The sequence below is a fragment of the Lissotriton vulgaris genome, chromosome 6 (genome assembly GCF_964263255.1).
Source record: "Lissotriton vulgaris chromosome 6, aLisVul1.2, whole genome shotgun sequence".
Lineage (NCBI taxonomy): Eukaryota > Metazoa > Chordata > Amphibia > Caudata > Salamandridae > Lissotriton > Lissotriton vulgaris.
In genome coordinates, this window is record NC_141694.1 from 397,947,002 (window position 1) to 397,961,734 (window position 14,733).

The 14,733-nt window shown below is 42.1% G+C and overlaps 1 protein-coding gene across 1 annotated transcript in view; it reads right to left on the bottom strand.

Moving 5' to 3' along the window:
• Window positions 1-14,733, bottom strand: part of CSMD1 (CUB and Sushi multiple domains 1) — a 3,932,590-nt gene that overhangs the window by 2,242,449 nt on the left and 1,675,408 nt on the right. The window contains exon 10 of the mRNA XM_086925641.1: window positions 14,600-14,721. Within this exon, the coding sequence (XP_086781767.1) occupies window positions 14,600-14,721 (122 nt within the window). The remainder of the gene's footprint in view (window positions 1-14,599; window positions 14,722-14,733) is intronic.

A 14,733-nucleotide genomic window follows, 5' to 3' on the forward strand; every position in this document is an offset into this window, starting at 1 on the left:
CAACCTTTCACCAAATAAATTCTCTTTGTGAGTTATATGAGATATAAATAATTTAAACTAGCAAACAGTCCCTCAAAAGTACTTCAACTTGGGCTACGCCAAGTATATAAAAATTAGCTTTATGAAGTATAGACTTGATCTGATACCCTGCATACAGAATCTCCACCCTGGCTAAAGGAGAAGGCGGGCCCTATTTGTCGCTAATGTGGTTCATGCCAGGAATCTCTGCTGCATCTACTATGTTCCTGCAAAGAACTTCTACAAGAATGAAGAAAACTATTGAAAGGCAAATTTAATCAATGAGGGGTATGAACCAGGAGGCAGGCAGTTCTGGCATGTTTTACACTAAGGGACCCACAAGTGAACTGTTCCTTGGTAATGTTCTTGTGGATATGTGAAAAGAAAATGCTGATCTCTTTTGAGCAAGCACAACGCTTAAATAATTTAGGGCGTAGAGACTTTTTTAAGTACCTACAAGTGAGGTCAGTTTTGCTAAAGAAACAGGGGGGAGACATGAACTTTCAAAGAGTTGAATTGTTGGAATGTGTAAGGGATGAAGGGGGATCCTCTATCTCGCAGCTATACGGGAAATTTGTGAATATAAAGAGGATGATTGTTGTAGAATGTATGAGAAGTGGAGAGTCAAACTAGGTCTAACAGGAAACGAGGCAGAGAAGTCATTAAAACTGTCAAATTCGGTTCTAAGAGTGGCAAATTTACAATCTCAACAATATAAGACTATGTTTGAACTTTACTACACACCTCATAGAATAGCGCAGTGGAGGGGAAAAAGCGGGGGCATCTGTCCAAGATGCAATCCACGCAAGCAGATACAATTCATATGTTTGCATCATGCCCCTCTCTAGATATATATAAAAAAATCTTTGGAACAATTTTTTGCCGATTCTTTGGGGATTCATTTAATTTTGACTGATGAAGTTATGATTTTGGGTGTAGTGAGGGAGGGTGTAGACGTTCTTCACCATCAGTTTCTGTATTTAGCTATGACCCTCAGTAGACTATGCATAGCCACACTCTGGAAGGATCCTAACCCTCCAACGTTACAGCAATGGATCTCTCGGGTATTGGCCATATATATCTTAGAAATGGCCCTATATGAAAAAAGGGGAAGGGAAAAAAAAGAAGTTGGGTGGAGGATATGGGCCCTAATAATTGAATGGAAACGGAGGTTGGGTGAGATATAAGATGAAATGGGGGGAAAGTTTAACGCAATTAAGATTGTATGATATTTCTTAATGATGGTTTTCTATTTGTTCTTGGGATGAATTTTTCCCTTCTTATGATTCACTTTTCCCAGTCTATAGCTCTTTGTGTTTTTGAAAAATGCTTTATTTGTTTTGAACCTGATGATAATGCTTTCTGAATTGTAAGTTACTTTTGTTTCTCTGGCAATGTCTTATGAATTTGTAATTCAGATGTTGATGAAAAAGAAAAAAGAAAAAAAGAAAAAAGAAAAGAAAATGCTGGAAAAATAGTATTTGAAAAAATCAAACCGCATACTCAGCTAAGCCACATCGAAAAATGCAGCATCAGGAGGAGCTTGTTGTTAAGTACTAATGAGCCCTATTTTTGAGCTGTAAGTACTGCATTCATACTTCTACATTTTTCATATATAAATGAAAGCAAGGACTTAAATCAGATACCTTGGACAATAAATGAGATGAGCACAGTCGGACATTTTGCGGTTAAGATATTGACATTAGATTTGTAAATTTGTATAATTATAGTATTGTTTTTTCTTAAAAAAGAATTTTAAATATAATGCTTTTAGAAGTATGGAGTTTTATACGTATATACTGTTTTGAAATTAAAATTTTCATTGCAATGATTTTAACAAACTATGCAAATAAATAAACTTGAAATTTGAAAGTAAACTAGGAAACTGTTGCCCATACCCAGGTTGGCAACATAGAGTTCTTAGCGGATAATAATTTGACGCCTATAATGCAAGACTCATGCACACACCAGAAAGCAGTCTCAGTTTAAGGTATCAACAGGCAAGGTGGTGAACATCATTCAAATGGCTTATTGGTTACGATTTGTTTCTCACCCTTTAAAGATGTCAAGTATTATAAATATTAGAATACTTTGGATGAAAGTGACCGGGTAACTCACTACAAAGGACCTGCACATATTTTAAATATCTAACCAATGTAATCTATCTTTGAGGTGATGGAATACAAAGTAAAAACTAACGAATGATGTGTATAGTTGTTAGAAATGGAGTTTCTGTTTGGCCAGGCTATGCAGCTAAGCCAGGCACTACCCACCACTCTAATCAGGGTAAGGGAGTAACACACCCAGGATAGCCCCTGCTCACCCCCTTGGTAGCTTGGCAGAGCAGTCAGGCTCATCCAGGGCAATGTGTAAAGCGTTTGTGGGACACACACTCACTCCAGTGACACACTACATACACCCCATAAAGAAAATCCACAACAGGTTATATAAAAATATTACCTATTTTGTATATACGCACATTGAAGAACAATCACATAAACCACCATCAATTTTCCAACTAGGCAATTATCATAAACATAACAGTTAATGCATCACATTAAATAATGATAGGGTGCAGATGTCAAGCACAAACTAACTAGGGAATTGTCAGAGTGATAACAGTGAAATTCATAAGAGGGAAATTATCATAGTAATTAATCATAGGCTGCAGAGGTCAATCACCACTTCTCCTGACACTTACTGCACATTGCAGGCTTATCCTGCTAAGAGGAAACGTGTTCTACTTGTTTCAGCAGAAGCAAGCCAATGCCATAGATTAGAATTGTTAAGCACGAATTGCCCGGAAGGAAAATCAAAAGATCATTACTTTGTGATTAACATCTTGGTGCTAATGATCCCTGAGCACGCTGTCCACGTGCGCAGGTACTGATTTGGGTTTATTGGGGGTGCCGGCCATTGACTCAAATATCAAATGCGGCTAAATAAAAACAATGCCCCTAATGGATCAACACAGGCTGTATAGGGACCTCCACCCCTGGTCCCACAAGTGGGAGGCGCGAGGGATGAGTCATCCAGGCAAGGCAGGGCACACCTCAACCCCATTGTGACTGTCTATAGTGAATGCACATCCCCAGCTCCTGGCACTTCAAAACCAGATGCTGAATATGCAAACAGTCAGAGGCACACAGAATGCTTGAGTAAAAAAATTATCTGTCAAAAAGGAAAGAGGTGAGGAGACTAAAAGGTGGATGAAGGTCCAGTGACCATGCTCCTGGAGTAAGATGAATGCAAAAACTTGAGGTCCCTGTTCCTAGAAAGTGAAACTAGAGAAAGCTGTATCAAGGTTTGACGCACTCATGGTTGCCCTCACATCTCCCGAGAGATGTCATTCTTCATCATAGGGCAATTGATCCTTGTCAGGCTGGTGCTACAATGCCCCAATGATTCCCCCGAAGGGTCATTGTGGAAGAGATCCTTTGTTTTTGTTGCTGTCTGATGAGTGCTATTGAGGTCTTTGTGCGGTGATGATGGGTGTGTAGTGACAGTGAAGTTAAAACTAAAAAGGGGTATCACTGAAACCTTTAATAACAGGATTCCCCATCAGATTAAAAAAACCTTTGTTTAGGTTGGTGCTACCAGTGGGATGATAAAGTACCCTAGTAGCTTATTCTTTGTACCTAAAGATGGGGTCAAACTCTAGTCAACATGTTTCGCCCCACTGTTGGGCATAAGGATCCATAGTCCTTCTTTAGTATGAAAATCATATTGGGTGAAACTTCCTACCCCACATTTGTGTCAGTATCGGCATGACATCCCTTAGAATGTGTGAGGGCAATGGTTTATGATATGGCCCCTGGACTTAAAATCAATTACAGAAGAGATGCATCTTTAAGACCTGCTGCAACCTCACTTTGGAGAGATAGCTGAACAGTACAAAATAAGATAATATGCTGACATTTGTTTAGGGGAAGAATTACCATGTGTCTAGCAAATACGAGAGTCCAGCATAGCCTAGAATCACTTTACCTGCAACATTTGTTCTTTTTTACTGTTGCAAAGCATGCAGTATGAATGCTCTGCTGACATTTTTGTCATCTATTTAAGCCACTGCTAGCTTATTTGTTTCAATTTAAAATGTTTTGATAATGTTGTTCATGTATGATATTTTCTCTGTGTTGGCTATTTTACCATGGTTAAGCTTGGGAGTCCTCAGATCAATATGTTTACATATTAGAAAATACATTTGTTTGCCTTTGTTAACAAAGATCCAGGGCAACACAAACACATATCCCTCTTTGTAGCATTTGTCTGGGTATTGATTTTGTTTTATTCAGCGTTTACATATCATAGATCTTTACAAGAATGAGGAAGTTCATTGGGAAAGGATAATCATCTTTACAAAATGTAAAATGTTTGATTAGGAGTTTGTGTTTATACTTCCTGCAGGAAAGTGCCTCTGTTTGCATGGTCAGCCCCATTTCTTATGGACTGATGCTGCTGTGTTTTTTTGGCTCTGTGCACTGAGACTCTGCTCTAATCCCTAAAACATGTTGAAATTGGTTATAATCCTGGGTGGCATATTTACCTTACCCTTACATCCCTAGTGTATGGGATGAAGTATCCCCCAGGCCAGGAAGGTAAATGTCACTAGTGGGCTGTAGCACCTATTGTGTCATCAACTCCAGTAACAGTGTAAACCAAGATTCAGTCCTATCACTGTACCCTCGCTGTGGCAGTTTAAGAATTGCAATCTAACCTGTCAAAATAAACCCATTTGACAGGTAAAGACCTTTCGTTTAAACATTACTATGTCACTCATGAGTCATCCTATACAGTAGGGTGCGTGGTATTTATATGTAGGAGATATAGAAAGTATATATTATCAAAACACATAAGGGCAGCCACTAGATCCTCCTAATGTAATCACAATACACAAAGACAGACTGCTCGTAAGATACAGGGATTCGTGTAATGAGTAATTCAATACTTTAGAAGGAACACCTTCGCCCACCTGTTAGGTGACATGCTTCATTCTCAGCTCCCACTGAGCACCAGCATGAAAGGTCTAGGTGCAAGCGTCTACCCACTGTATTGGTGGGGAGCTTTAGAGCATTATGTATTTTTTATGAATGCAGTATGAATTTATGTCTACCTACTGAGAGTGGCTTTTGGTGTGAGTGGAAAGTGAAGAGGGATAAGTGTGCTTGTATTAAAATTATATACTGGGTTGAAGTAAGATGGGTGAGTGGGGTCCTTAGTCCTAAGATAGTGCAGTACCTAGCTCTCTGTACATGTATCCCTCTGTCTTAGGAGCAGTCAGTCTTTGTGCATTTTGAAAGTTAATTTTAAACATGTCCTTCCAGTGATGAGTGACTAAAAGATATTTTCAGTGTAGCAAAGCTGGGTATTCCATGGAGAGACAAACGGATGCACTATAAAATGTAATAATGCTTCCTTCCTTTAGGAAAGACCTGTGGTAATATTTATAAGAAGCACAATTAACTGGTTAAGTCATATTTTTCATAAATATTAAGGAAACTGTAGTTTTAGAAAGTTACATTTTGCCTGTCTAAAGCCACTGGGGCTAATTAGCTTCTGCTACAAAGGTGTTGCTGTTCATCTAGCAGGCTGTGCTCAAGATCTATCCTGTCACAGCCAAAAGTTAGCTGACACCTGATCAGGGAGAAATGCTACCCCAGAGGACAGGTTTAGTGTGACCACAGAGGAGGGGTTGCTCATTTACTTAGCCATACCCTGGATGGGCACATTTGGTCTCCTTAATGGGAGCAGGGATTCACACTTTTTGATATATATTGTTATAGTGTGCAATAATTGATTTAATTTTACTAAATTGGTCTGGGTTTTTTGTTGTATTTTGACTTTATTCTTGGTTGTGTGCTGTATAAATACTTTATACATTGCCTTTAAGGTAAGCCTGACTTTTTTATGCCATGCTAACAAGGGTTAAGTGCAGGTTAATTTAGTCACTTTTGTGGCTCATCCTGACAGGAATTGAGTCTCTTGCTTGAACAGTGCCCATCCCATATTCATCCAACAACCCAAATTAAGTCCAAAGATAAAATCAATGAACTAGCCAAACAAGATCGGTGTATCCCACCTGCACTTCATCACAGTCAGCCTAAAGTCGTGCCTAGGTTCCAGTATTACTGCCTTGCACTTTTTGGTGCAATTTTTCATTAAAACGTTTTCAAAATCATATTTCTGGTTCTTACAATTGGATTTTTTTTGTTTTTGGGAAATTTTGTTCATTACATTATTTTGTATTTTTCTTAATTGGATTGGGGTTTTTAGTGCATTGTTTCTTCAACTTTTTAACTGTGTGGCACTTTTAAATGCTTTACACATTTTCTTAAGTTAAGCTGTCTGCTCTGTGCCGTAGCATCAAAGAGATCATGTTTCAATGACTGAAACCTTTAACTACACCTAGCAAGAAAGTGACCCTATTTCTCGTGGTGGACTACCATCCACCCACCTTAATAATTAATGTTCTCATACTTCCAAACTAGAAGTCTCATTGCTTAGAGTCAGTAAGGCAAAAAGTAGAAAAGAAGACAGATAGGACATTTTCTAAACCACATGAGGAGAAATAATATAATGGGAATATGTCACCCAGTCCTTAGATATTCTTGAAATTTTTTCAAGTTCACCTTACATTCCCAACAGTTCTTCATGATTTACCTGGGGAAAGCAAGCATGTTGAAAAAGAAAGGTTAAATTGTAAGCAAGGAAGGACATATGTACGGCCAGGCTGTGAACTGAACCCAGTCCTGGCAATCAGCTTTTGGCCATTATTGCAGCACTACTGCAAAACTGACCACCTGTAACAAAACCAACCCACAGGGATGCAAAGCTGGCTCCCCTTCCTTCCGGCCATGGACATATGGGTGTTTCTACCCACAAGGGTTGCATTAGAACCATGTTAAACAAAGAGGGGGGACCAAGGAGCTATAAAGGTCCAGTGTCCATGCTCCTAATATAAATCTATTTATCAAAAGGAGGACAAAGTTCCTAGATCAGGTTGCAAAAGTCACCCAAAGTGCTCCTCTGATCAATGATTGCTGGGGTTTGCCGCCTGTATTTTCTTTCGGCAAGCGTCTGGTCGAGTCAGGGGTAGGTGCACAAGAGGCATTACCCGTATACTATTCCCTACCATACGTGGGTGTCCTTTTGACTTAACGATCGGAGGAGCACTTGTAACGAGTCCTTGGTGTTACCCAGGAGCGGCTTCCATGTAGCAGCTGTAACCACTTTGAGGGTATACAGACCAGCCCTGGCTGAGTTAGGAGGGTTCTCATTTTAATCTTTACTTATTATAGCACGTGCACTACACTGTTTATTATTGTGGTCCTGAAGAAGCGCCAATGACCTACGGGCAACAGAGGAGCAAAACATGTTGGCCTTGACTTTTGACACCTAGGCCGAATGGGCCCTTTTGGGGTCAGTCATTTTTTACACTATCATGTGCACACAAATTGATTTACCCTCCTTTTACCCAATCCCCACACACCCGCATGCAACATCCGGCAATCCTCAAAAAAGATCTCTGATAAAGTGACCCTTCGGGGGACCCGTAGGGAATTGCAGCGCCGGCCCTACGAGGAGCAAATGCCCGAAGATGAAGAATGACACCCCCCGGGGTGTGTGAGGGCAGCAGAGAATGTAGAATTATTTTCCCTCTCACATTAGGACATTTTCAAACCTAGGATTACTTTAGTCTACCTTCTTTCTTAATTTCTCTTTGTTCTAAAATATGGGTGACTGCTAGCACCCCGATTCATGGGTGACTTTTGCACCCTTTTTAGTGACTTTTTGCACCTTGATACATGGGTGACTTTTGCACCCTTGTTGGTGACTGTTTGCACCTTGATCTATGGGTGACTTTTGCACCCTGATCTAGGAACTATGTCCTCCTTTTGATAAATAGATGTATATTAGGAGCATGAACACTGGACCTTTATAGCTCCTTGGTCCCCCCCTCTTTGTTTAACATGTTTCTAATGCAACCCTTGTGGGTAGACTGTTTAGAAACATATTTTAGTTTTCGTGAGCTCTGTAGATTTGCACATTTTGTATTTTTCCTTAGCTTATCAAGCTGGTTCATTAAGCATCATCGACCTCTGAAGCAATAGTCCCCGGGTTCGAAGTTTGTACATTCTTCCCAGGAAAGGCTAAACCTTCTTTCTTTGCCCATGACATTACCTTGTTCCTTGATGCCTCCTGAGTTCCTCTTCTATGTTTTTGTGCACTTGCTAGGATGGCTTACATTTTGAAGACCATTATCAAATGTCATATTTCTTTATTAGTAATCACATATGTCCTTTGTATTTCTAGATACAATTGGCCAGTATAATTTGCCTTCATCTTATTTCTATGGACCCTGTATTTTAGAAGTAAAAATAATTAGCTTCTTATATCATTAGGTTATTTGGTTTGAATTGTTAGGCTTCAATATATTCCTGAAAGTAATGCATTTTTGGAATCTCAAGTGTTCTTGCCTCTGTGTTGTTAAGTGGATCCATTTTTTCGATTGATATTATTATTTTAGACTTTGTGCAGAACCAGTTTAATCCAATACATTTGATTCACTTCTGATCCTGAAAAACCCGTTTGTTCTAACCATTCTGTGTCATGATAAAAGCATTGTTATCCTGCAATAATAGCTGTAACACCTTTCCCTTTTGTATCGCACTTATCCCTGAAGTGCAAAGCAACTTTAAGCAATCCTGTCGCTGTCTTCAGTGCAGAGCTCCTACAAGTATTTTGTTTGTACAAATGCTTTTACTTGTGGTAGATAGTGTGTGGCGTCATTGTGAAAAAGGTGGTCCAATTCAGGAGTTGCACATGTGTTGTCGGTGGCACTCTATCTCGGCATGTGCTTTGCCCAAATGACCTTTGTCTTGTATTCTTATGTTAAACATTTCACATTTTTATGCCGGCATTTAAAATTACGTTTAAATACATTTTTATGTTGCCAAAACATTACTTCTTTCGGTCAGAAAGCCCCCATCACATAGAAACCAAAGACAAGCTTATACACTATGCTGTATCGCGAAACAAAATGTAGGGCTGGATTGAACAATTTTGCTAGGGCTGATTTTGATTTGCAGTTCGGTCATACAAAGGAGGGAGGATAATAAAAAGGCACATCGTGCAGCTCAAGCCAACTACTATAAACATATCAAGGCTGCCCGTAAAAACAACATTGCTCAACAACTTATGGAAACCGATAATTCTCCTAGAGAATTGTACAGGATTCTTGATACATTTGTAAAACCTATGGCATGTACATGTCCAGATGACTTTTCACAAAGTCTATGTGAAGAAGTGTCATCTTACTTTGAAAACAAAATAGAACCCATCTATGGAAAAATCTTAGTATCCCAACCAAACGGTGACCCCCTAAATGTCTCCTCCCCCAATGGAAATACCAACCATATTCTAACTACATTCCCTCCTATTAACACTGAAGAGCTTGAGACAATAATGACCCAAGTCAAATCTGGATCGCCAGATGATCTTATCCCTGTTAAAACCCTAACCCCTCTCCGTACCTTGTTAGCCCCCTACATTCAGGATACTATCAACCAGTCTCTTAAAGAGGGAAAAGTACCAACTGAATGGAAAAGAGCAGTGGTGAACCCTATCCGCAAGAATGCAGCTCTCCCTTGGACGGAGCTCTCCAACCTCCGCCCTATCTCCCTTCTACCCTACTACAGTAAGATGGTCGAGAAACATGTCAACGCACACCTGCCCAAATACATCGAGGCAGCGGGCGGCCTAGACCACTCGCAATCTGGTTTTAGGCCCAACCATAGCACCGAATCAGCCCTTCTGTCAGTGACAGATAACATTAGAATGTCACTTGACAGAGGGAGCTCTGTGATTTTGGTGCTATTGGATTTGTCCGCTGCCTTCGACACGGTGTCGCACAAAATTCTTCTCGACCGTCTGAAGGGAGTAGGAGTGAAGGGGACCGCTCTTGCGTGGCTGGAAAGCTTTCTCGAAGACAGACAACAAGGTGTCAAACTAGGCTCCTGTAAATCTGTCTGCAGGAAGCTGACCAAGGGGGTGCCACAAGGCTCATGTTTGAGCCCCACGTTATTTAACGTATATGTGGCCCCCTTGGCAGAGATTATCAGATCTCACGGGTTCTCACCAATCTCCTACGCTGACGATACTCAGCTGCTATTTCCCTTTCAAACGATTACACCTGCAGTCATGCAGTCTTTTCAAGACGGCATGAGAGCGGTGGCAGGATGGATGGCCCAGAACTTCCTCCAATGCAACGTGACCAAAACGGAGGTCATGTTGTTTGGAGGGGCCACCCTGCTCTGGTCCCCGGAATGGTGGCCATCTGAGCTTGGACCTGTCCCAGCGCCCAAACAAACCATCAAAAACCTGGGGGTACGCCTCGATCAAACTCTGATTATGAAAGACCATGTCAGCCAGGTTACGGGAACGTGTTTCCATACAATTGGTCTTCTACGGCGTATCTTCCCTTTCCTACCAAACGTTCATAGGAAAACGCTGGTTCAGGCACTAGTCCTTGGACGGGTAGACTATTGTAATAGTCTACTCATTTCCGCCAACCAAGAACAACTACGCAGACTGCAGGTGGTGCAGAACACCGCGGCAAGACTTATCCTGAATGCCCCTCCCCGTACTCCCTCCCGTCCTCTCCTTTCCCTTCTTCACTGGCTCCCGGTACAACAGAGGGTAAATTTCAAACTCTGCTGCATCATGCATAAATGCATCTATGGGTCTGGTCCCAAATATCTAAAAGATATTTTCTTTCTCTACTCTCCCGGACGCACCCTACGCTCCAGCAACTCCATGCTGCTATACGTACCTAAAGTAACTAGAACGAGACAGGGTGGCCGTGCCCCCTCCCTTAAAGGTCCCCTGCTGTGGAATTCCCTCCCTCCTCAGCTAAGACAAACCTCCAACCTCTTCAATTTTAGGAAGAAACTAAAAACTCACTTATTCGCACTAGATTAATTTAGCCTTACTCTCTACTCTTTATCTATGGTTTGTCCAACTCACAGAAGCCACGCGCGGAGATACCCCTTCGGGGCTGATTCATGCGCGTAATAAGACCATAAATAAAATAAAAAATAAAAGGGTCATTTATGAAATAATAATATTACGCAACTACACCATTTCTGTATTTCAAATCAGCAGGTGGCCGGTGCAGCATTCCTTTTTAAATGGGCCGAACAGCTGCCTACAGGAATTTTGTCCTAAACATTCATGCTACTTTAAAATTACACCTTTAATGTAGTACGCTCTATGAAACTATTTACTAAGAAGTTAGTTTCTCTATCTGAGTCCTCGAACTATTAATTCAGCCAAACATGCGGCCATTCTTTGGTAGAAGGATTCATAGCTTCTTTTTGACTCGAGTAACATTGGACTTCTACTCTCTTTGCACACATAATGAAGTAATCCTTGTTGCATAACTCTGACCATTATTGATGGTTCGCTTCAGTGAAGGTTCAGGAAGGCAAGCAGGCCTGCAGTTATGGCCCAGTGACTAGGGCTTCTGCCTATTTGGAATATTGGGAACCCTGTTTGACTCCTGGCCTCCGCTAAACATTCTTTTTGTTGCCATAGTTCTTTATTAATTTTCATTAGACATCTGTATACAATGCATCAGTACCAGTAATTAACAACTGTATGCGGTTCCAGGTGACAGTGGCAGTTTATATTAAAGTAAAGACAATCGTGCTTATGTTTTTGGCATCCGTGGATCAACGACGGCACTGCCTTAAGTCTAACAGAAACAAAATCCCCTTGAGCGCACTGTGTTGTAGGAGTAGCAGACCTATTGGAGGTGACAATTAAGTGTGAGTATGAGGCCCGGAGCTGTCCGCAGCAGGCTTTGTGGCACATCCCCCTCATACAAGATCTCCCATCTGAGCCGCACCCTTCTTTCGTATCAATTCCCGGACCCAGTCCGCCACTACAATGTGGCTGCTTCTCAAGGAGGGCGCTCGTCTGATCTACGTCCTATTTTTTCAAAGTAATTATGCATTATTGCACGCCTCTAACCCCCCCACCCCGCAACCCCCCCCCCCCCACACACACACGACCATGGGGACCTGACATCACATCAACCTAGGCTTAGGCCCAATTCTGTAAATCTGTCGCCCAGTCTCCTTGTGTTGGTTATCTTGGGGCCTTCTATGACATTGTAATGCATCACTTAGCGAGCACCAATGCCAGGCCATTAAAGTGTGACACGTTTATGGTTTTTCATGAGGGTAGACATCTCTAGGCCCGAAATCAGTGATGTATTTCAATATTGCTTTCAAAAATCCCATTATAACTGCACAGTGACATACCCAATGGAGGAAGTCGACATCCTACTCGCCACATCTGGGGCAAGTGTCAACTCCCAGAAATATGCGACCTAATCTATGGGTGGGGGATCAATATGCATAATGGAGGTAATTAAATGAACATATCTCATTCTGGCATTCCTGGGGACCCCTTTGACCATCGCTCAACATCTCTCCCATTGTTGATCCGATAATCTGTTAAATCCATGCTCAGTACTAACTCCTACTAATCCTTATGATGTCTCAGTGGTTGTGCAGTGTAAAGCAGCAGTGCTGTTAAGGACCATGCGCGACTAAGACTTATGATGGGTTTGGGACTACCGGTTCTACGTTTCTCTTGCCCCATCTCTAATGGAGTAGGTCGCTCATCGCTGCATGGAGCAGGAAAGCCCCCGGTCTAAGATTAGTGGTCTTTTGCAGGACATGAATGGGCTGCTGTGTTCCGTCGCAGAATAGATATACCCATACTGTGGCATCTGCCTCTGTACAGAGGTGTGTATCATGTACACTCTCTCGTATGGACCAACGGTGCAGCTCAGACACATACACTGGTTTTCTGAGAGCACCCAGAGTGTACTTTTCCAGCAGCCGCGAGCTGCCCTGAACAGCAAGTCGGTGGTATATTGCTTTTCATCCTCTCCCCTGGCTCCCCATATTCCCAGCACCTAGCATTAAGCCTTCTAGGTGGTGCCATATAATCTTAGTCCCTGGGGCAGCAGACCTCGCTAGCTATCGCATTGGCCACTGTAATTTTGCTGCTGTGTAGTATAATTCATTTCCAGGAACAGCTAGGCCTCCCTAGTCTTGTGTGAGAAAGAGGTCCGCTAACCAAACACTTTGTTTTCCTGTAACCCATATGACATTTGTCAGTAAGGAATGCAACTCAATAAAAAAGGGTCACTTCAGTATGAGTGGCAAAGCTGCAAACAAGTATAATATTTCATGGATTATTAACGACTTGCCAGCCAGTCCTGTGTCCACAAACTACTTTTTAAGATCTAGTTCCTTGCTGGGGCCCTTGGTCCGTTCTGGAAGACCTAGACCTACTATATGCATATCATTAATGAGGGATTGCCCTTCGGTATCCTTAGTTTTTAGTTTCAGAAATCGTATTTACTCCATGAGGGCTTTGATGTGTGATTGCATGTCTCCCTCTGATGGACGCAATGCTGCCAAAGTCAATTCGTTGATCTTCACCTGGTCCACCAGCTTTATATGATCTGCCCACAGCAGTCCTACTTTAATAACCACTGCATCCAATGTGGGCTCCAGGGTACAATTCACATCTAGGATAGACTTCAATATGTCCTCCAGTTGGGTGGCATTCTATTGCGCCACAGGTTAGGGAGTGCCATGTATCACCGTCGTGGGATCCTGAATCACTTTTGCACCATCAGCAGAACACTGTGGCCCCCATGTTCCATGCTCTCAATGTTGATCATGGAGCAAAGGTGAGACAGCACCCACTGCAGTCCTCGTACTGCTCTGGGTTTGCAAACCTGGCGGCGTCTGTGATGCTGGGACACTCTCATATAGCCTAACAATGTGCTGGGGGGGGGGGGCCTTGACAGTCAACACTGCATCCCTGCTCCATCACATTTGTACACCTAGCCCAGGCTGCTAATGCTGGTTCTCTCCCAGGCCTTTCAGATGGGCATGCATGCAGGAGGAAGATACCAAATCGTTGGATGCCCTCTGTTGCCACTCACCAGGGTGGGAGGGTGTCCACTGTCACAGTTCATGGTATGTCTGATGGGAACCCCAGAGGGGAACTCCACTCCCTAACGTGGTCTCTGTGGTTCTCTGTTGGGATCTAAGAGGGGGAAGACGCCATATGCATGTGCTGGTGGAAATACTTGATATACCCCCAGCTTCATGTCCCCCGATGATCACTTTTGCTCTGCTGGGTCCCCGTACCAGCAGTGCCCAGCTCCATCATACTCTATGGTATTCTGGGATAATCACCTAATCTCCACGTGCCTAACTTTGTAAATGAGTAACGTAGTTTGGTTATATTGTAAAGTTTTCTACTGCCCTTGGGCCAAGTTTGTGCTACAAAAAACACTCTGAGACATTTCAGTTCCACAATAAAATGGCAATCACTTAGGTAATGCAGTATGAGACTCGGTTGAGACAAGTATAAGCAATCATTAAACGACATTTGAATGATTAAACTTCAGAATTTAGGAGGTCAGTCTGCAGTATCATGGGGATCAGTTATAACTCAGGATATAATTAAAGGCTTTGAAATGACATACCTTTTCTGGGTCTGTTGTTGTGATCACCCACACACAATGTGCATTGTCTTCATACTGAACAGGGTAATTTGGTGATGTAATAGTGCCGCTCGGTCCACGTAAGTTTGAACCACATGTCCTAGCTGGAACAGAAT